General features: G+C 37.6%; 1 protein-coding gene across 3 annotated transcripts in view; it reads right to left on the bottom strand.

Moving 5' to 3' along the window:
- Nucleotides 1-22,252, bottom strand: part of NWD2 (NACHT and WD repeat domain containing 2) — a 204,088-nt gene that overhangs the window by 76,542 nt on the left and 105,294 nt on the right. For 2 of the 3 annotated variants that reach the window (XM_003832152.5, XM_034958433.2), the window contains exon 3: nt 15,909-16,025. In XM_003832152.5, coding sequence (XP_003832200.3) covers nt 15,909-16,025 — 117 coding nt within the window. The remainder of the gene's footprint in view (nt 1-15,908; nt 16,026-22,252) is intronic. The other variant, XM_034958434.2, reaches the window with a different exon arrangement.

Here is a 22,252-nt window from a genome sequence, read left to right as displayed (position 1 = left end):
TGGCAAGAATCAGAAATCTTTTATTCTTTTTCAGTTATTACCTCATTTGTACCATGGTTATAACAGTAGTAACTTTCTCATAAATTACTAGGAAGAATAAATGAATGAATCCACATAAAGTACTCGGAATACAGCTTAATTATTCCGTTTATGTTTTATATATTTATATAGATCCTTAACTCACCAAGTGTAAGAAGTCAGCCATTCAAAAAATAAGTGTGTTTAGTTTTAATATAGTGTTGAGGTAGAGACAAGTAAAATGAAATACAAATAAAAAGGTACTTAAATGTACAATAATTATTCAAAAAATTGATTTTATCTAACAATGATTTAAAGATTCCATTATAGCATATTTTCAACACACTATATAAAAATGATACTAATTGCCTTATTTAAATACACCATATTTCAAGAAACAGAAATGACTTCTTGATCTCCTAAAATTTATTTGCATTCCCTTTTTCACACTTTAGGAGTGTTTATACCATGAATACAGCTCTGCTTCACTCTAGAAAAAAATGTTAAAATATAAAAAGTTTGCCATTGTAAAGTTCATTTCTTGCATTAGAAAACTTTTAGGGAAAAGCGTTCTGCATTGCAGGGCAAAATTAGATAGAGCCTGAATACATATTTTAACATTTTCTCCAGGGGAATAAAAAAAGTAGAAGACATTAAGTTCAGTCCATTGGTCTGTGATATCAAAAAAGAGAATTGGGTGAAACACTTGGTTCCCTCAGGTAAATAAAAGCCAATTGTGTCAACAATAATTATTGATTACACATGATGAAGTAAGAACAAGGAAGCCTCTTGCCTCAATTTCCTAAGAAACTTCAACATATTTAATTCAAATAAGAGCAAAGTCATTTTCATATCACTGCTAAAAATTAGCAGGCACAGCTTTGTTTTCTGAACTTTACTAAAGAAACTGTTTAATAGATTTAGCCATCTAGTAAAAGCAAATTAGAAAACTGGTTATGATTAATAAGAAAGATGTACTTATTGCTTAACATATTGAACTTCTGGCTGGGTGTGGTGGCTCATGCCTGTAATCCCAGCACTTTGGGAGGCCAAGGAGGGTGGATCACCTGAGGTCAGGAGTTCGAGACCAGCCTGGCCAACATGGTGAACCCTGTCTCTACTAAAAATACAAAATTAGCTGGGCGTGGTGGTGCACACCTGTAGTCCCAGGTACTTGGGAGGCGGAGGCAGGGGAATTGCTTGAACACAGGAGGCAGAGATGGCAGTGAGCCGAGATTGCACCACTGCCCTCCAGCCTGGGCGACAGACTGAGACTCTGTCTCAAAAAAAAAAAAAAAAAAAAGAAAAAAAAAATTGAACTTCTTTGGCAAATAATTTGCCTTCTGTAAGTTTAACCTCCTGGTTTACTCCAGATTGGTTTAACGTGTGGGTGTATGTAAGCAGGTGTGGCGATCTGTGTGGGGGTACCAAGTCCCTAGATGTGCTTATACTGTATAAGCTCCCACATTAAAGACAGACTAAAAAGCCAACAACAACCAAATTTAGTCTGTAGGCTTGTTCTTTTCAGATAAGCAACAAAATGAGGCAAAATTAAGGCTAGCATTAATATTTTATAATCAACCTTTAGCCTCATCATTCCTCCTGTCTTGAAGAAATGAGGTACAGAGATAGATATGACAACTAATCTAGATTCTTTAAAAGCGTATCTCATCTGATACATTTTGGAGAAAGTTGAGTCCAGTACTTCACTGAGACTGCTATAGGCAATAAAGATACAATTTATTCCCTGCTGTTGGTTAATCAGGGTCACCTCCATATTTATAACTGATTCAAGCCGGAGACCAATTAACATCCATTTTCACAGGAACATCATTCAAACCCTCTTCCAAATGCTTACTCAGCTCCTTATTCCAAGGCTCAGTAAAAATCCACAAACATGCTCCCATTTTGGGGCAAGAAAATAATTTTACTCTTAAGGGAATGTACAGCGGTCAATCCATTTGTGTAAAGGGATAAATTTTAAGTTATATATAATATTGCTGGTGGCATATAAATATTCTAGTCCAGAAATATTAATCTTAAGTATAGGTTTGGAAATCCTTAAATACTCATTACTAAAAATACATATTTTTGTATAACAATAGGCAAGTGTAAATGCTGAACTAAGCAGAAATAAGCAGAAATTCCCTATTCTCCAGTCAAAATTAAACAGTTAAAACTATTATTTCTTCCATAATCAGAGATATCATGCATAAACAAGATAAAAATAATATATTTAAGTTGTCTCAAATTATTTGGTTCAGATCTGCAGAATAGTTGTGCAGGTAGTTTCCCAACTGTGGCAAAACTGGAAAGGAGTGAGGAGCAGTAATAATCCTACAATTCCATCTGCACATCCCGCACAGATGCTAAAGAACAGAACAGAAAGGAGTGAGGAACCTCTTGGTGCTTTGGGGGCTGCCATGTACAGCTGAGAATACAGAAAGGGCCATACAATGGAGAAGTCCCACAAGGCCATCCCATATCTGTGCATATTTCCAAACTGGGAAGAGAAGACCTGCTTTGACTGCCCACGTTCAGCACATTCTGTGCATATTTCCAAGCAGGGAAGAGAATATTTGACCTCCACTTTCAGTATTTCCTGTGCGCATTTGCAAGTTGGGAAGAAAATACCTACTTTGACCACCCCCCTACCTTTTGCATTTTCTTTGCATTTGACCTATTACATCACATATTTAGAAAATTACTCCTTCCTTGATTGTTTAAAGGACGAGAGTGAAAACCAATACAGGGAATGTTCATCGAATTTTGATGGTCCACACTGATTTTATGATTCAACTTGTTCTTTATTCACTCTTGGTTACCAATTTTACTCTCCTCTCATACCACCTAAGATGGAAAAGAATTATACAAAACCCTCATGTAAGTCAAATACCACATGTTCTCACTTATAAATGAGAGCTAAGTAATGTTTATCCACGGACATAGAGACAGGGAAGTGGGGGAGAAGGGTGAGGGATGAGGAATTATTTAATGAGTACACTATTCAGGTGATGGTCACATTAAAATCCCAGACTTCACCATTAGGCAGTATATCCATGTAACAAAACTGCACTTATATACCTTAAATTCATTAAAAGAAACCTCACACAGATTGTAAGAAACAGAAAATATTATTCATTCTGTCTGATTAATACATATTTTATTTCACCAAATAATTACCTTTCATAAATTTTGGATCATAAGTTTCTCCATAACATGTGTTTCAGTGTGTATATTTAAGTATCTATAATGGTGTGATGGAAGGAAGAGCTAATAGTCTGGGCATCAGCAGGTGACTAAGGTGACTTAGACTCATCCTTCTCCCTCAGCCCTCAAACAGTCAACAACTTCTTACCAATTCTGTCTCTGAAGTATCTCTAATCTATGCCCACCTTTCTATTTCACCCCCTTAGCTCATCAGGGTATCTTTCATCTGGATCATGACATTAGCTAGGTTGCTAGTTAGGTCTCTTGTTTCTAGCCTCTTGAACTCACTGCCTTTAGTTACAAATCTCAACAGGATGTCCTCCTCACTGCTAACAAGCTCAAGCGGAAATTTAACTTAGAAGGTCTGGCCTCAAATTACATTTTTTGCCTCATGTTCCACAATGCCCTGTCACTAACCCTATATTCTACCTTCATCCAGGAACTGCTGGTCTCTGGACAATCAAAGTACCCTCACCTCTCCTGCCCTAGATTTAGAGATGGAAAGCTCTTAGTCCTTCCAGCTCTTAGTGATTCCTTTTGTGACACACAGAATCAGAACAAACCAGTTTCCCCATTTTGCTTCCATAGCAGCTAATATTATATTATCTCACTTATCAAACAGTATCATATTTAACCGCACGCACACCTCTTTCTGTTTAAGTGGGTGCTTAAGAGGTCAAGGGTAGGATATGACTTACCATTAGCTCACAGAACTTAGCACAGTTTTACATATGATAGGCACTATAGAAACTTGCTTGTTGTGTTTTATTGGACAACAATGTAAAATACACATTCCTAGAAGCATTTTGAGACTTTAGGTTCATTGGATATAGCAGATCTGGACCTTGCATTGTAATTAGATGCTAGGTAAGTGCAAGGGGAGAAAAATTAAGAAATCTTTGTTTTTACAATTTGCACTTATGGCATTTTCAAGTGCAGGTTTTGGCAGCTTAGAGTTTCTCAGTCCAGGGAAATTAGATGAAAAAGTCCAAGTTTTGGCTGAAGCAATCTTACTAAAGCCTGCGGCAACACAGCTTCCTTCCCTACCAGAGAGAAGTATATCACACACTAGGCTAGCGATTATGTTATCTGAGTCATTCAACTGTATGTGAGAAAATGCCACCAAGAAAACTGGAACAGGACTTTATAGTTCAATCCCTCTACTTTGGTAGATAAAGAACAGACAGGGAGAAAAGGACTTGGGTTCTAGACTTCATTATAGCTTCCAGTTAAACCATTTAGGGTCTGCTGGTAGGAAGAATGTTGGCTTTGGAATTAAAGAGACTTAGACTGAAATCCTGGCTCTTATCCCTTACTAGTTAGACATCAGGCAAATTGCAGAAATCACCTAAGTCTCAGCATCCTCACTGATAGAGACGGAGAAATAACAGCCCCATGGGTTGGTATGAGAAAAAGAGGAAACGTGTTCAACACAATATCTACTGTATTTTACACATTCAGAAAATAAAAATTCCCTTCACTTCTTCGGGTTTCAATTTTACCTGTGTGTAATCAGGATTTTTAACTATTTAGTTACTAGATTATCTTAAGGCTCTTTCCAGCTCTGAAATCCTATCATCCGTTTATCCTTAGAGGAACAAATAGCACTGATAATTTGTAGAAGTGTTTTAAAAGCTGTTATACTCTGATGAATATTGCCCTTTTCTTCCAATTGCCTTGGGTCTAATTCTCCTTTTTTTTCTATCCTCTTGACAGATGGACACTTAAATCATTAATTTTCAAATTCTCATCTTTTCTAATTATATGAATTTCAAATTAAGGATTTCTATTTTTTCTAAGCATTGAAAAAATAGAAATCCATAATTTGAAATTTGTATCATTAGCTGAATCCACAAGTTTTGACATAGTTTTCATGTTAGTGCAGTTCAAAATATTTTTAGATTTCCCTTGTGATTTTTCTACTTTGACCCATAGTTTATTTAGAACGGTGTTAACTTTCACATATTTAGACATGTTTAGTCATCTTTCAGTTGTTTTTTAGTTTTTAATTCCACCGAGGTCAGAGCACAAGTTTAGTATGATTTCAACCCTTTGAAATTTGTTGAGATTTGTGTTGTTACCCATCATATGGATGGATCATCCTTTGCACTTTAGCAAATGTTCTGTGAATTGAAAAAAGGTATATTCTGCAGTTATTGAATGTGGCATTCTATAAATGTTAATTAGGTCATGTTATAAATCATGTTATTCAAATCTACATACTTACGGATTTGTTTTCTACTTCTCTTAGATACTGAAAGATGTTTGTAAATATCTCCAATTATGACTGTAGATTTGTCTATTTCTCCTTTTAGTCAAGATTTTTATATTTTGAAGCCATGTTATTAGGTGCATACAAATATAGAAATATTACATTTTTCTGTTGAATTGAACCTTTTATCATTATGAAACATCCTACTTTATCTTAACTTAAAACCTACTATATGATATTGATGTAATTTTCTTTTGGTTAGTCTTTCCATGGCATATATATCTATATCTAGATATATATACTTTTATCATTTTATTCTCAGCCAATTTATGCCCTTTCCTTTAGAGGGAACTCTTGAAAACCACATACAGTTGAACCTGTATTTAATAGGAAGATTTAGATTATTTACAGTGAATAAAATAGTTGTGTTATCTTTCTACTTGTTTCATCTATTCTTTAGTCTTCCTTTTAAAATTAGTCATATTTTCTTGATTCCTTGCATGTCTTGTAATTTTCATTGTATTCTGAACTTCATTTTTAAAATAATGGTTATTTAGGGGTTCCTTTCCTATGTTAGACTGATAAGGCAATGAGAGGCTTATCACATTCCCATTAGTAACTGAACTGGGCCGGGGCTCGGTTGCAGTTTTAGATTCTGCTTACTTTGAATTAAAATGCCTCAAAGGCAACACCAGTTAGATGTTTGTGCTACATTCTAGTGGACTTTGTCTCCTGTACACCAAGATATTATTGGAGACTTTATTCTGCCTTTCCATCCCAGCTTCCTAACCTCCCATGTTGCTCAATGTTCAGCATTGAGCATTCATGGAGAAAACTCCCAGTGATTTGGGGGTTCCTCTATCTGTAAAGCCAGCGTACCAAGAAACGACTCATTTCCTTCTGGAAATTGAGTGTGTCTAATCACATTTGTCTCCACAGCCCTACTGTCTTTTTAAAAACATGATGTTTACATTTTACCTTTTTAAAAAGTTGTTGCTGGCCTACTTAGAAGTCCTCTGGACTACAGCTATAAAAGTGAACATTTTTCTTTACCAATTAAATTATAAAGAGACTGAGTACTCTCCCGTCCACTTTTTCTCCGTAATTCTTTTTATCATAAAAAAATGCTTTCTTACACCAACTAAGCTTAAGCTATAGAAATAGCTTATATGTTAGTAAAAGTTTACTGTGGAAATACTTAATATATTAGCAATAATTATTTCAACGGCCCTCTTGGCTTTCACCAGACAACTAAATACTGTTGAGAAGAAAGCTAATTTTCCATGTTTGTCCATTCTAAAACTCTTTTGGTGATATCAAGTCACTAATTATTGAAACCTATTTCAGAGCTATGATAACTAGTTGATTTCAACTGGACAAACATTTTTATAAGTAAAGAAATATTTGTTTCTCTGGACTATATGAGCAAAATACCTGGAAAATCTGAGGCTTTAGATGTTTATTTAAATAAAATTTGTAAGAAAGATCTTTTTAAGCTAGACTGTTTAATTTAGATGACTTTCCAGTTCAAATCAATGACTGTTTTCTCATTTTAAAATACATTTTGGTTGGTAGAACTGTACTTATAAAGGTTAGAACTAAATAATACAAACCCCCCTGCACTTTAACATATGAATGAAAATTAAGTACTTATTTTAATTTTTCATGTGTGTATTTTGTTTTGTATACCTAAAATGATAAAGCAAACATACTGGAATATGGATAAATGTGAAACATTTTCCAAAGCTAACTGATTTAAAAAATACTGTAATTATTTCAAATGATTTAAGAAATCTCATCATATAGTTTTCTTTTACTAAAAATTACTTAAAGAAACTAAACTGTAAGGAGACATAATTTAACCTGAAGGAGAGTGGTGAGAAGGTGAGAAGGAACTGACCTATATGCTATAAGTTTGAGAGTAACTCAGTGATATACAAAAATAGAATGTTAGTCTTTGTCAGTCACAGCTACACACTTTGTCTTGTCTTTACTCTTCTGCCTAGTGAAAAAACAAACTTGCTGAATAACAACAGATTTCACAGTTCAATCCCTTAAGTTGTCATATTTTTGGTTTAAAATATGGCCCCGTTCAAAATGTAGCTCTCTGGGCTTCTTTCTTCTTACTTTGTGCATACTGGGCTTAGGGTCCACTGCCAGGAGCTGCCTGTGGTGGGTATGAGCATGACCCGTTCTCTGTTCCCTGCTAGCTGTGCCACTGATGGCAGTGTGTGTGTGTGTGTCTGTGTGTGTGTGTGTGTGTGTAAGTGGAGGTAGAAGTCTGCTCTGACATCTGCTTATACTCAAGCAACAATGGTGATATGCCCATTCTTTTGGTCTCTGCTGCTTCTTTACTCAATGCTGACAGATTGTGTTTGTTTATATATGTGTGTAATCTCACAGCCCCGATGAGGATGCTACATGGGTGTTGGTTCACTGAGAGCTCAGGGAGTTGACAAGGCATACTACTGCAGGCAAGATTCCTTTTGCCTGCTGTATGGGAACACCCCTCTAAATGCGAAGTCACAGAAGAACCTCTTACCTGCCTCCATCGGTGGTAATGGTGCTCCTCTCATCGCATGCGTGGTATCAGGCTTGGCTCTTCTAGGGTCACCTGCCAATGCTTCTCCTACAGCAAATTTCCACCTCATCCACACTACGGATTGAGGAACTGTAGTGAGATGCTATGAGCATCCTCCAGGGATGCCACACACATGGTGGAGTGGGGATGGATTCTCCAATACTGTAACTAAGCTTTTCAAACTCTAGTTGCTCAAGACAGCAGAGTGTAAGTTGTCTACTTTTGTTTGTTTGTTTTTGAGACAGAGTCTCGCTCTGTAGCCCAGGCTGGAATGCAGTGGTGTGATCTTGGCTCACTGCAACCTCCGCCTCCTGGATCCTGGTTCAAGCCATTCTCTTGCCTCAGCCTCCCGAGTAGCTGGGATTACAGGCATGCACCACCATTCCCAGATAATTTTTTTTTTTTTGTATTTTTAGTAGAAAAGGGGGTCTCATCATGTTGGCCAGGCTGGTCTTGAACTCCTGACCTCATGATCCACCCGCCTTGGCCTCCCAAAGTGCTGGGATTACAGGCCAGAGCCACTGCACCTGGCCGTCTGCTTTTTTATATGTAATTTCAACTTTTATTTTAGATTCAGGGCATACATGCGCAGGTTTGTTACCTGGCTGTATTGCATGATACTGAGGTTTGGGTTACGACTGATCCCATCACCCAGGTGCTCAGCATAGTACCCAATAGTTTTTCAACCCTTGCCCCCTCTCTCATTCTCTGTGCCACTGATGGCAGCATGTGTGTGTGGCTGAGTAGTCCCCAGTTTCTATTGTTGCCATCTTTATGTCCATGAGTACCCAATTTTTGGTTCCCACTTGTAAGTGAGAACATGTGGTATTTGGTTTTCTGTTCCTGAGTTAATCCACTTAGGAAAATGGCATCCAGCTTCATCCATGTTGCTACAAAGAACATAATTTCTTGCTTTTCTATGGCTGTGTAGTATTCCATGGTGTTTATGTACCATATTTTCTTTATCCAATCCACTAGACATGGACACCTAGATTCTTTGCTATTGTGCTGTGATGAACATGTGAGTACATGTGTCTTTTTGGTAGAAAGACTTATTTTCTTCTGGATATATACCCAGTCATGATATTGCTGAGTTGAATGGTAGTTCTAAGTTCTTTCAGAAATCTCCAAACTGCTTTTGACACAGTGGCTGAACTAATTTACATTTCCACCAACAATGTATAATCATTCCCTTTTCCCTACAGCCTCACCAGCATCTGTTGTTTTTTGAGTTTTCAATAATAGTCATCCCTACTAGTGTGAGATGATATCTCATTGTGGTTTTGATTTGCATTCCTCTGATGATTAGTGTTGATAAGCGTTTTTTCACACGTGTGTGGGACACCTGTATGTCTTCTTTTGAGAAGTGTCTGTTCATATCTTTTGCCCATTTTTAATGGTCTTTTTTGCTCCTTCCATTGTTTAAGTTCCTTACAGATTCTAGATATTAGACATTGGTCAGATGCATAGTTTTTGAACATCTTCTCCCATTCTGTACATTGTCTGTTCACTCTGCTGATAGTTTCTTTTGCTTCGCAGAAGCTGTTTAGTTTTATTAGGTACCACTTGTCAATTTTTGTTTTTGCTGCAGTTGTTTTTGAGGACTTACTAATAAATTATTTCCCAAGGCTGATGTCCAGAATGATATTTCCTAGGTTTTCTTCTGGGATTACTACAGTTTGAGGTCTTACATTTAAACCTTTAATCCATCTTAATTTTTGTGTATGGTGAAGGATAGGGGTCCAATTTCATTCTCCTCCATATGGCTAGACAGCTATCCCAATATAATTTATTAAACAGAAAATCTTTCCCCATTGCTTATTTGTGTCAACTTTGTCAAAGGTCAGATGGCTGTAGGTGTGCAGCTTTATTTCTGGGTTCTCCATTTTGTTCCATTTGTCTATGTGTCTGTTTTTGTACCAGCACCATGCTGTTTGGGTTACTGTAGCCTTATAGCATAGTTTGAAGTTGTGTAATGTGGTGATGCCTCCAGCTTTGTTCTTTTTGGTTAGCTTTGTTTTGGCTATTCACACTCTTTTTTGGTTCCATATAAATTTTAGAATAGTTTTTTCTAGTTCTGTGAAAAATGACGTTGGTAGTTTGATAGAAATAGCATTAAATATATAGATTGCTTTGGGCAGAATGAACACTTCAATGAATTGATTCTTCCAATCCAGAGCATGGAATGTTTTTCCATTTGTTTGCATCATCTGTGATTTCTTTTGGCAGTGTTTTGTAGTTCTCCTTGTAGATATCTTTCACTTCCTTGGTTAGATGTGGTCCTAGGTATTTTAATTTTTTTGTGGTTATTGTAAATAGAATTGCTTTCTTGATTTGGCTTTCAACTTGAATGTTATGGGCATATAGAAATGTTACTTATTTTTGTACATAGATTTTGTATCCTGAAACTGAAGTTGTTTATCAGTTATGGGAGCCCTTAGGAAGAGTCTTTATGATTTCCTAGGTATAGAATCACATCATACATGGAGAGAGACAGTTTCACTTCTTCTCTTATTTGGATGCCTTTTATTTCTTTCTCTTGCCTGATTTCTCTAGCTAGCACTTCCAGTACTGTGTTGAATAGGAGTGGTGAGAGTGGGTATTCTTATGTTCTTCCAGTCCTCAAGGGGAATGCTTCCAGTTCTTGCCCCTTCAGCATGATGTTGGTTGTGGGTTTGTCATAGATGGCTCTTATTATTTTGAGGTATATTCCTTTGATGCCTTATTTACTGAGGGTTATCAAGAAGGAATGTTTATCAAAAGCTTTTTCCATGTCTATGGAGATGATCATATGGTTTTTAACTCTGTTTATGTGGGTGTGTCACATTTATTGGTTTGCATATGTTGAACCAACCTTGCGTCCCAGAAATCAAATCTACTTGATTATGGTGACTTAACTTTTTGATGTGCTGTTGGATCTGGTTTGCTAGCATTTTGTTGAGGTTTTTTTGCATCTATGTTCACCAGGAATATTTGCCTGTAGTTTTCTTCTTTCATTGTGTTTTTGCCAGGTTTTGTCTTTTGCCAGGTATCAGGGTGATGCTGGTTTTTAAGAATGAGTTGGGGAGCAGTCCCTTCTCCTTAAGTTTTTGGAATAGTTTCACTATAAGAGGTATCAGCTCTGCTTTGCATATCTGGTGGAATTTGTCTGTGAATGAATCTGGTTCTGGGCTTTTTTTGGTTGGTAGGTTTATTACTGATTCAGTTTTGGACCTCAATACTGGTTGCTTAGGGTTTCAGTTTCTTCCTTGTTCAATATTGGGAGGTTGTGTTTCCAGGAATTTTTCCATTTCCTCTAGATTTTCTAGTTTGTGTGCATAGATGTGTTTATAATAGTCCCTGAGGATCTTTTGTATAGTCCCTGAGGATCTTTTGTATTTCTGTGGGATCAGTTATAACGTCACCTTTGTTGTTTCTGATTGAAGTCACCTACTTCTATCAACTCTGCCAAGAGGCAGGCCTGTATTCAGGGTCCAGGATCAATGCTCAAACTCTGTAAGCAATTCTTTTGGGTACTCCACATTTGGAGGGATGACAAGAAGAAAACCCCCTCTTCCCTATAAATATGCAGCATGGAGAAGGATGGGGATGAGATAATGAGAGAATTAGCATCACATGACCTCTGTTCTCTCCAAAAGGCCATATTCCTCTCCCTCTACAAAAGGATTTTCTATGGACTAGGGAATGCGACAAGTAGGTGGGGGAGATTTTGTTGACCTTTCCACACTTTGCAAAGCCTGCAGCAATTTTTTACACCTAAAAGGTGATGAAGATGATTTTGTTACTCAGCTGTGATTTGTCTCCCTGCTAGGGGCTGCCTTGGTCAGAATCCCTCCTTGGGGATAGGTAAAGCTTTTAGTCAGTAAATGTCAGCAAATTCATATCTAGAAAAACAAAATATATATGTACCATATGCATTTTACAAATATTACATTTTATTAATATACACATAAGAATGAATTAAAATCCTTTAACATTTGACTGAATGAAGCCTTGATACTTTTTACATTTAGATTATCAGCATTTTTAAAGGGAAAAATTATAATAGCACATAAATGCCTAATATAAATGAAAACTTTTTATTCTTATTTGAAAATAAATCACATTTTAAGTTATTTGGTCTAAAATTACTGGTTGTTAGCCTTTTATGGGTTTACAAAGAACTCATACATATATTATCACATTTGGTCCCCACAACAATCCTTTGAAATTGATTCAAAATTTACTTTTAGTTTATTGTTATTATTTTCCCATATTTATAGATGTGATCACTAAAGTACAATTAAGTTAGTGACTTGTTCCCTGAGAACCAGGGCTCTCGCTTGATTGTAAAATGAAAATTCTGGGCTCTTCCCACTGTACTTGCCTCTCTCTACACATGTATTCAAATGTTGTTCTCAGTAAGATGATGTATGCTTTACAATGTTTCCCAAGCTAGTCCTCTGAGAGCAGGACCAGACACATGTCCAGGCTCCCTCACTCTAGCACCTTCATCTCTTCATGGCCAAAAACGTGTGTAAAACAGCTGTCCAGAATTACAGCACAGCTTGCATGTCAGTGGAACCTCGGGCCATTATCTAAATGACAACTTATAGGAAATGAAGTCGAAAAAGGCCAAGCACGAACAATACTGAAGACTAAGTTCCCTTTGGGCCTCAATTCCCTGGGTGTTTAAAAGGAAAGCTTCATCTGGTCCTTAATTTATTTGGACCTAACATAAAGGCTAAAGACTGTGAAGGCTTTGAAGATATAAAAACTTTTTTTTTTTTTCTTTCAGCAGTGGTGAATTTCCTTGCCAAAGACTTCAGCATTAGGGGAAGTTTTATGCTAAGCTCTGCATCCCACAGGGGTCATCATGACTTCTAGAAATATCCACAAGGGAGCACCGGGCGAGGAAACTGGAGCTTAAAAGTAACACACACATGCCAGTTGTCACCATAGTTACAACAGGAAAGGCCCTAAGAGGAGTACTTTTTTTTTCTTTTTCTATAAGCTGTGAGATACAAGCCTTGTGTGATTTAGGATCGCTGGGGTGAATAATCCTAGCTCTATCTGCAGGGTTTTATCGTGGTTCCCCTGAGTTTAAACATGTAACAGGGGAGCAGAAGGAGGGATAAATGATTTGTTTATGCTCAATAAAGATGTTGCTGCTGTTCTATCAGCTAACCTTTGCTCTCATAACCTGCATAAACTTGCAAAGTCTTTATTTATTCTCCTACCAGCAAATTATTGGAATTCAGAGTCATGTCTAATTTTAGTTAGCTTAGGGATGGCACTCAACAGGGTTATAAAAGGGGGAGAACATCTCTCTCATTCCTGAATTTCCGAGGCTGGATTACAGTAAAGCTGTGGAGATCACAGTAATTGAGGTTTCCCAGGACACTCCCATAGTGGGTTATGCTTCCCAAATCTGGCTTTCTAAGCATAACGGAATCTGGCCTAACCTGTCTTCCAATATTTGAGTCTCTTCTATAGCACCCCTGTCAGAGTGGTTTGTGTTCTTCACTTTGATAAAAACTTTTTTGGTGATGCATCATTACAGTTTGAGCCAGGTGATTTCATCTTCAGACAGCTGTGATAGATAATAATATACAATAAGAAACAACGAACACTTTTTAATGGATTACTATGTGTGAAATACTATAAAACTGCCTGTAATTTCATTTGATTCTCAGAATGACCCGATGAGGTAGGTAACTATTATTATCACTTCCATTTTACAGACAAAAAACTAAGGCTTAGAATAGTGGAGCAACTCCTGCAGTGCCACACAGCTATGAAATATCAGGTCAGAACCCAGGGATACTGGATCCAAAAACCTGAGAGGAAGCTATATATCCTTTAACTTCTTCACCCAAAGCTGAAATCTGCTTCCTAGTTTTATCCTCCAATGACCCACAGAAAAGAATCTCTTCCGCTACTTGCTCTTCAGATATTTAACACAACTTTCAGGCCTTCTTTTGCATTCTTTTCAGGCCACAGGACACTGTTTTTCGGTGTTCGTTCCCCCAACCCCCCCAAACCACGTATTTTTCTCATTTGGCTTATTGCAGTAGCTCTCTAAAGGTCTTCCTGCTCTGTTCCCTATTCTTCACCCAGCAGCCAAGGCCATGCTTAAAATACAAGTCAAATCACTTTATTCCTCTGCTCAGAACACTTTGGCAGTTTTTCCTGTCACTCAAGGTAAAACCTTAAGTCAACTTGAAGATTACATAATTGAATTGTCTTACTGAAATTACCTTTCCAAAATCGATGGTTCCCAATTATGCTGAGCCATAACAATAGTCTTCTTACTCTTAAAAATAAAAATATTCTCTTAATCATAAAAGACGAAAAGGCCCCATGATGTGTTCCCCATATCCCATGCCCTCCTCCCTATTCATACTTGTTCTAGGCACAGAGGCCTGCTTGCTGTTTCCTGAACATGCCAACCCCTCTTCCTGGAATACCTGACTTGGAATATCCACACCTGGTTCTTTCCTGCCCCTCTTTCCATCTCCCCTTCAGAGTCACCTTATCAATGAGGCCTTCTCTGACTGTTTTATCTTAAGTAGCAAATCTCTCCCCTCGCTGGTATTCTCTCTTTTCTTTCATTTCTCTATTTTTCTCCATAGCACTTATCACCAACTGACTTACTGTTTATCTTACTTATTTGGGTTTTGCCTGCCCTCTCCCCCTTCCACCCACATTAGAATGTAAGCTCCGGGAAAGCAAAAAATTTTATCTTCTTAGTTCAATTCTAAGGTTGAATCCTAAGGAACTGGCCCACAAAATAACAATTTCGTATGGGTCAACCTACCACACCCCCAGCACTTAGGAGCAGCCCTTGGCACATGGTAGCACTCAAGTAGGTAGTGAGTAAACAACTTATCTATATATGGAATACTACAAATACTATATGATACAGACTTTATACACTTTACTAGCCTGGGTAAGAAATTTACCATCAGCTGGTCAGATTTGTGATATCATCTCTGTAGGTCTTCCTAATCCTATGCGGAGCCAAATATAGACGGATATGCAAATAAATATTAAGAACACTTTTGCTGATATATTGAATCTAGTTTTTAACAGTACGGTGTGATTTTTTTTCATAGCACTCACTGGTAATTTTAACACTCGTCTGTCAGTCTTAGAGCAACCTATGTTCAAAGGGGCAACTTCCCTTATCGATTGGTAGGATCTGTTTGAATTCAAGGTAAGTCTTTCTTAAGCTAAATTAAGGCAGTGATTTTTGCACAACCACCTGCCATAGAATGACCTATTTATCTTACTGCCACCGTGCTAACACAGAGGAGTGAGTATTCTTTAGACAATAATGATGAATTAATAATAATGTTCCACTTGGAATATCTCTGTCGATCTTTAGCTTATAATGAACATGTAGCTGAAAATCACTGTAGAAACAAACATTTTCACAGGGCACCATTTGCTGCTGGCAGATGAGACATAGTATATTTGATTTACTTTAACAATGTTTCAGCCATTTTGTTAAAAAATGCCAGAAATTCTAGTGTTAAGAACTAGAAGCACTATGATGGAATATATTATACAATAAGATAAGAAAACCTAGGATAATTATTGTAGGCCTGAGAGGGTAATCCTTATTGTTGATCACAAGGTATTGTAGAAATTGTTGTCAAACCCAAGTCAATCCCTTTGATTACCATTTCAAATTATTCACCGTTAATTTGCAGCACTTCTTATGGAAAGTTGAAGCTTTTTGTACTCATACATTGAGAGCCAGGAGACAGCTTAAAATGTTTAAATAGACATAAAAAAGTCTTTTTCCCCCTCATTTAAAAAACCCCTTATGAATCACAAATCAGCAATAATTCTCACATTCATCTAAAAGTTAATATAAAGCATTAGTTTTTTTATACCCACAACAAAACATGGACCTGCAGAAGTTTTCAAGCAATCCTCCAGCAGCTTCATGCGGGTCTTCTGGAGCTCTGGGCTGTCCCACTCATCTTCTTCCACTCCCCAGTACAGATCTATGACCTGGGGACAGATGGATGAAGAGCATTAGTTTACATGTGGGCTTTGTTCTTATTTACAATGTCAAGCTAATGTGACTTTTAACTTTTCTCTTTGCAGCATGTTTTCTCTTACAGAGGGGAAGTGATTTTTAAGATCCATTTAGAGAGATTTTTCATTCCATGATGGGTTGGGAATGAACCTTATAATTTCTTATTTTGTTTCTGATTATACTGCTGACATGGGCCCAGAGAAAATGAAATGCTAACTGTTGAAGGTTTTGGAGCATGGGCTTTTGTTGTCTTGAAATGGAAACAGAATTTTAAGGTTTGAAGCAGCTGGGATGATGTTACCATAATACTTGAGACAATTAAATCACCAAATGTATATAATGTTACCATAAGTATTAATTTGAGAAAAGAAACCATAATGAATATTACTATACACTGATTTCAAGTCAAACACCTACATTTCTTTTAAAAAAAAAGCCCTGTCATTATCACACTTTATCATATGAGGAGAGATATTTTGCTTATGTCTGTTTTATCTGTAAGCAGTTTGGCTTTCATCAATATATATCTGAAAAACATGTACTGGCAAAAAATGAAAGGTATGCCTTACAGAAAAGTGAGGATAATAGGATCCTCTATCTCCCTACTTCAAAGACTACTAAGGAAGATTCTGGCAGTCTATAACAAACTTTCAAAAGTTCACTCTTTGAAAAGTGCTATGGAGAGCATCATGGATTTCATTACCTTCACTCAGCTGCTGTCTGCATAAAGTAAATGTTCCCAGTTGTAGCTTTGAAAATTTCTTCTTTTCCTTTCCTTGCTTCCCACAAGCGGAAACAAGACCCTCCCTACTCTTTTCCTCCTGCTTGCACGGCATTTGGTGAGATGGAAGCTCACAGTATGAGTTTCCCCTTGTGGCCCCAGCAGATTCTGGAGACTTTGTGTGATTCCCATTTCTTGGCTATGGGCCCCGACAGATCTAGCTTGTTCCAGGTCTTTGTCTAAGTGCATTTGAGTGTTTTAGAAGGCTGATAAATAAATGACAGCTCTTTAAAAAATATTCTCATGGCCCATACCATGGGTTTTGTCATATATGAAAATATCAGCATTTTGATTTTGGGGGCTCTATGCTTTAATCTATCTTACAAAGTTTAATCACACAAGACGAAGAAAGACAACATCAAAGAAGGTAACTTCATTGTCCAATTTGAGAGCCTCTAGCTGGGGCTACTTAAAAGTAAATATAAATTAGTAAAAATTAAAAAATTCAGTTCCTCAAGTGCTCAGTAGCCCCATACTGGCTCTCATGTTGGACAGAGGAGATACAGAGTATTTCACATCATAATAAGTTCCATTGATCAGAGTTGTAAATTACTGAGCTTCAGAAGAGCACAGAAATCATCTAGTAATAAATGAATAAATAGGGCTATAAAATAGTCTAATTTGTTAAATAATGGACAGGCCATAATTTGCAAAGGGTCATGCTTCCAGAAAATGAAAAAGTAAAGAAAACATTTATGGCTTATCTGTTGTTAATCTTTCCAGGTGTTTTACATGCCACAGAGTACCTTTTGGTAAATTAATATCCTGCCACACTAGGATTTGTTTCTAATGTTTTAGAATACAAAAGATGAACTTTTCCATCTCACCACCCTTGGGAAGGATGTTCCCAGAGCTGCTGCAAATGCTGAGGAAGTGTCTCCCTCAGTGGAAGCAGAATCCCCTTCACATGCTACTCTGGCCTCCTGTCCTGAGAAGGACAATAATAGCCTTGGTTGAACAATGAGTTAAGAAAAGCTGGCAAGTAGACTGCCTCTCTAGGTTCCTCCTCTCTGGGCAGGGCATCTCTGAAAGACAGGCAGCAGCCCAGTCAGGGGCTTATAGATAAAACTCCCACCTCCCTGGGACAGAGTGCCTGGGGGAAGAGGCGGCAGTGGGCACAGCTTCGGCAGACTTAAACATTCCTGCCTATCGGCTCTGAAGACAGCAGTGGATCTCCCAGCACAGCTCTCAAGCTCTGCTAAGGGACAGACTGCCTCCTCAAGTGGGTCCCTGATCCCCCATGCCTCCTGATTGGGAGACAGCTCCCAGCATGGGTTGACAGACATCTCATACAGGAGAGCTCTGGCTGTCATCTGGTGGGTGCCCCCCTGGGATGAAGCTTCCAGAGGAAGGAACAGGCAGCAATCTTTGCTGTTCTGCAGCCTCCGCTGGTGACACCCAGGCAAACAGGGTCTGGAGTGGACCTCCAGCAAACTCCAGGAGACCTGCAGCAGAGGGTCCTGAGTGTTGGAAGGAAAACTAAGAAACAGAAAGGAATAGCATCAACATCAACAAAAAGGATGTCCACACACCCCATCCTAAGGTCACCAGCATCAAAGAACAAAAGTAGATAAAGCCACAAAGATGAGAAAAAACCAGCGCAAAAAGGCTGAAAATTCCAAAAACCGAATGCCTCTTCTCCTCCAAAGGATCACAACTTCTTGCCAGCAAGGGAACAAAACTGGGCGGAGAATGAGTTTGATGAATTGACAGAAGTAGGCTTCGGAAGATGGGTAATAACAAACTCCACCAAGCTAAAGGAGCATGTTCCAACCCAATGCAAAAAAGCTAAGAACCTTGATAAAAAGTTACAGGAACTGCTAACTAGAATAACCACTTTAGAGAAGAACATAAATGACCTGATGGAGCTGAAAAACATAGCATGAGAACTTCGTGAAGCATACACAAGTATCAATAGCTGAATCGATCAAGCAGAAGAAAGGATATCAGAGATTGAAGATCAACTTAATGAAATAAAGCATGAAGACAAGATTAGAGAAAAAAAAAATGAAAAGAAACAAACAAAGCTTCCAAGAAATATGGCACTATGTGAAAAGACCAAACCTAAGTTTGATTGGTGTATCTGAAAAGTGACAGGGAGAATAGAACAAAGTTGGAAAACACCCTTTAGGATATTATCCAGGAGAACTTCCCCAACCTAGTAAGACCGGCCAACATTCAAATTCAGGAAATCAGAGAATTGAGAAGAGAAACCCAAAGATACATAATCATCAGATTCACCAAGGTTGAAATGAAGGAAAAAATGTTAGGGGCAGCCATAGAGAAAGGTTGGGAAAGGGAAGCCCATTAGACAAACAGTAAATCTCTCTGTAGAAACACTACAAGCCAGAAGAGAGTGGCGGCCAATATTCAACATTCTTAAAGAAAGAATTTTCAACCCAGAATTTCATATCCAGCCAAACTAACCTTCAAAAGAAAGGAGAAATAAAATCCTTTACAAACAAGCAAATGCTGAGAGATTTTGTCACCATCAGGCCTGCCTTACAAGAGCCCCTGTAGGAAGCATTAAATATGGAAAGGAAAAACCAGTACAAGCCACTGTAAAAACATACCAAATTGTAAAGACGATTGACACTATGAAGAAACTACATCAACTAATGGGCAAAATAACCAGCTAGCATCATAATGATAGGATGAAATTCACACATAACAATATTAACCTTAAATACAAATGGGCTAAATGCCCCAATTAAAAGACACAGGCTGGCAAATTGGATAAGGAGTCAAGACCCATCAGTGTGCTGTATTCAGGAGACCCATCTCATGTGCAAAGATATAGATAGGCTCAAAATAAAGGGATGGAGGAATATTTACCAAGCAAATGGAAAGCAAAAAGTAAAACCAATCCTAGTCTCTGATAAAACAGAGTTTAAACCAACAAAGATCAAAATAGACAAAGAAGGGCATTACATAATGGTAAAGGGATCAATGCAACAAGAGCTAACTATCCTAAATATATATGCACCCAATACGGGAGCACCCAGATTCATAAAGCAAGTTCTCAGAGGCCTACAAAAGACTCAGACTCCCACATAATAATAGCAGGAGACTTCAACACCCCTCTGTCAATATTAGACAGATGAATGAGACAGAAAATTAGCAAGAATATTCAGGACTTGAACTCAGCTCTGGACCAGGGGATATGCACCCAATACAAGAGCACCAAGATTCATAAAGCAAGTTCTTAGAGGCCTACAAAGAGACTTAGACTCCCATATAATAATAGCGGGAGTCTTTAATATCCCTCTGTCAATATTAGACAGATGAACAAGACAGAAAATTAACAAGGATATTCAGGACTTGAACTCAGCTCTGGACCAGGGGACTTAATAGACACCTACAGAACCCTCCACCCCAAATCAACAGAATATACATTCTTCTCAGCACATCATCACACTTATTCTAAAATTGACCCCATAATTGGAAGTGAAACACTCCTCAGCAAATGCAAAAGAATGGAAATCATAACAAATAGTCTCTCAGACCACAGTGCAATCAAATTAGAACTCAGGATTATGAAACTCACTCAAAACCGCACAACTACATGGAAACTGAACAAACTGCTCCTGAATGACTACTAGGTAAATAATGAAATGAAGGCAGAAATAAAGATGTTCTTTGAAACCAATGAGAATGAAGACACAACATACCAGAATCTCTGGGACATAGCTAAAGCAGTGTTTAGAGGGAAATTTATAGCACTAAAATGCCCACAGGAGAAAGCAGGAAAGATCTAAAATCGACACCCTAACATCACAAGTAAAAGAACTAGAGAAGGAAGAGCAAACGAATTCTAAAGCTAGCAGAAGACAAGAAATAACTAAGATCAGAGCAGAACGGAAAGAGATAGAGACACGAATAACTCTTTAAAAAACCAATGAATCCAGGAGCTGTTTTTTTGAAAAGATTAACAAAATTGATAGACTGCTAGCCAGATTAATAAAGAAGAAAAGACAGAACCAAATAGATACAATAAAAAATGATAAAGGGGATATCACCATTGATCCCACAGAAATACAAACTACCATCAGAGAATACTATAAACACCTCTTTGCAAATAAATTAGAAAATCTAGAAGAAATGGATAAATTCCTGGACACATACAGCCTCCCAAGTCTAAACCAGGAAGAAGTTGAATCCCTCAATAGACCAATAACAAGTTCTGAAATTGAGGCAGTAATTAATAGCCTACGAGCCAAAAAAAGTCCAGGACCAGATGGATTCACAGCTGGATTCTACTGAGGGTACAAAGAGGAGCTGGCACCACTCCTTCTGAAACTATTCCAACAATAGAAAAAGAGGGAATCCTCCCTAACTTATTTTATAAGGCCAGCATCATTCTGATACCAAAACCTGGCAGAGACACAACAAAAAAAAGAAAATTTCATGCCAATATCCCTGACAAACATTGATGCAAAAATCCTCAATAAAATACTGGCAAACTGAATCCGGCAGCACATCAAAAAGCTTATCCACCAAGATCAAGTCAGCTTCATCCCTGGGATGCAAGGCTGGTTCAACATACACAAATCAATTTAATCTATCACCTAAACAGAACCAATGTCAAAAACCACATGATTATCTCAATACATGCAGAAAAGGCCTTCAATAAAATTCAACACCCCTTTATGCTAAAAACACTCAATAAACTAGATATTGATGGAATGTATCTCAAAATAATAACAGCTATTTATGACAAACCCACATTCAATATCATACTCAATGGGCAAAAACTGGAAACATTCTCTTTGAAAACTGGCGCAAGACGAGGTTGCTCTTTTTCATCACTCCTATTCAACATAGCATTTGAAGTTCTGGCCAGGGCAATCAGGCAAAAGAAAGCAATAAAGGGTATTCAGATAAGAAGAGAGGAGGTCCAATTGTCTCTCTTTGCAGATGACATGATTGTATATTTAGAAAACTCCACCGTCTCAGCCCAAAAACTCCTTAAGCTGATAAGCAACTTCAGCAAAGTCTCAGGATACAAAATCAATGTGCAAAAATCACAAGCATTCCTATACACCAATAACAGAGAAACAGAGAGCCAAATCATGAGTGAACTCCCATTCACAACAGCTACTAAGAGAATAAAATACCTAGAAATACAACTTACAAGAGATGTGAAGGGCCTCTTCAAGGAGAACTACAAAATACTGCTCAAGGAAGTAAGAGAGGGCACAAACAAATGGAAAACATCCCATGCTCATGGATAGGAAGAATCAATATCGTGAAAATAGCCATACTGTCCAAAGTAATTTATAGATTCAATGCTATCCCCATCAAGCTATCATTGACTTTCTTCACAGAATTAGGAAAAACTACTTTAAATTTCATATGCAACCAAAAAAAGAGCCCATATAGCCAAGACAATCCTAAGTAAAAATAACAAAGCTGGAG

The sequence above is a fragment of the Pan paniscus genome, chromosome 3 (genome assembly GCF_029289425.2).
Source record: "Pan paniscus chromosome 3, NHGRI_mPanPan1-v2.0_pri, whole genome shotgun sequence".
In the NCBI taxonomy this organism is placed as follows: domain Eukaryota; kingdom Metazoa; phylum Chordata; class Mammalia; order Primates; family Hominidae; genus Pan; species Pan paniscus.
The sequence above is the reverse complement of the archived record's forward strand: the minus strand, read 5'-3'. Positions and strand labels throughout refer to the sequence as shown.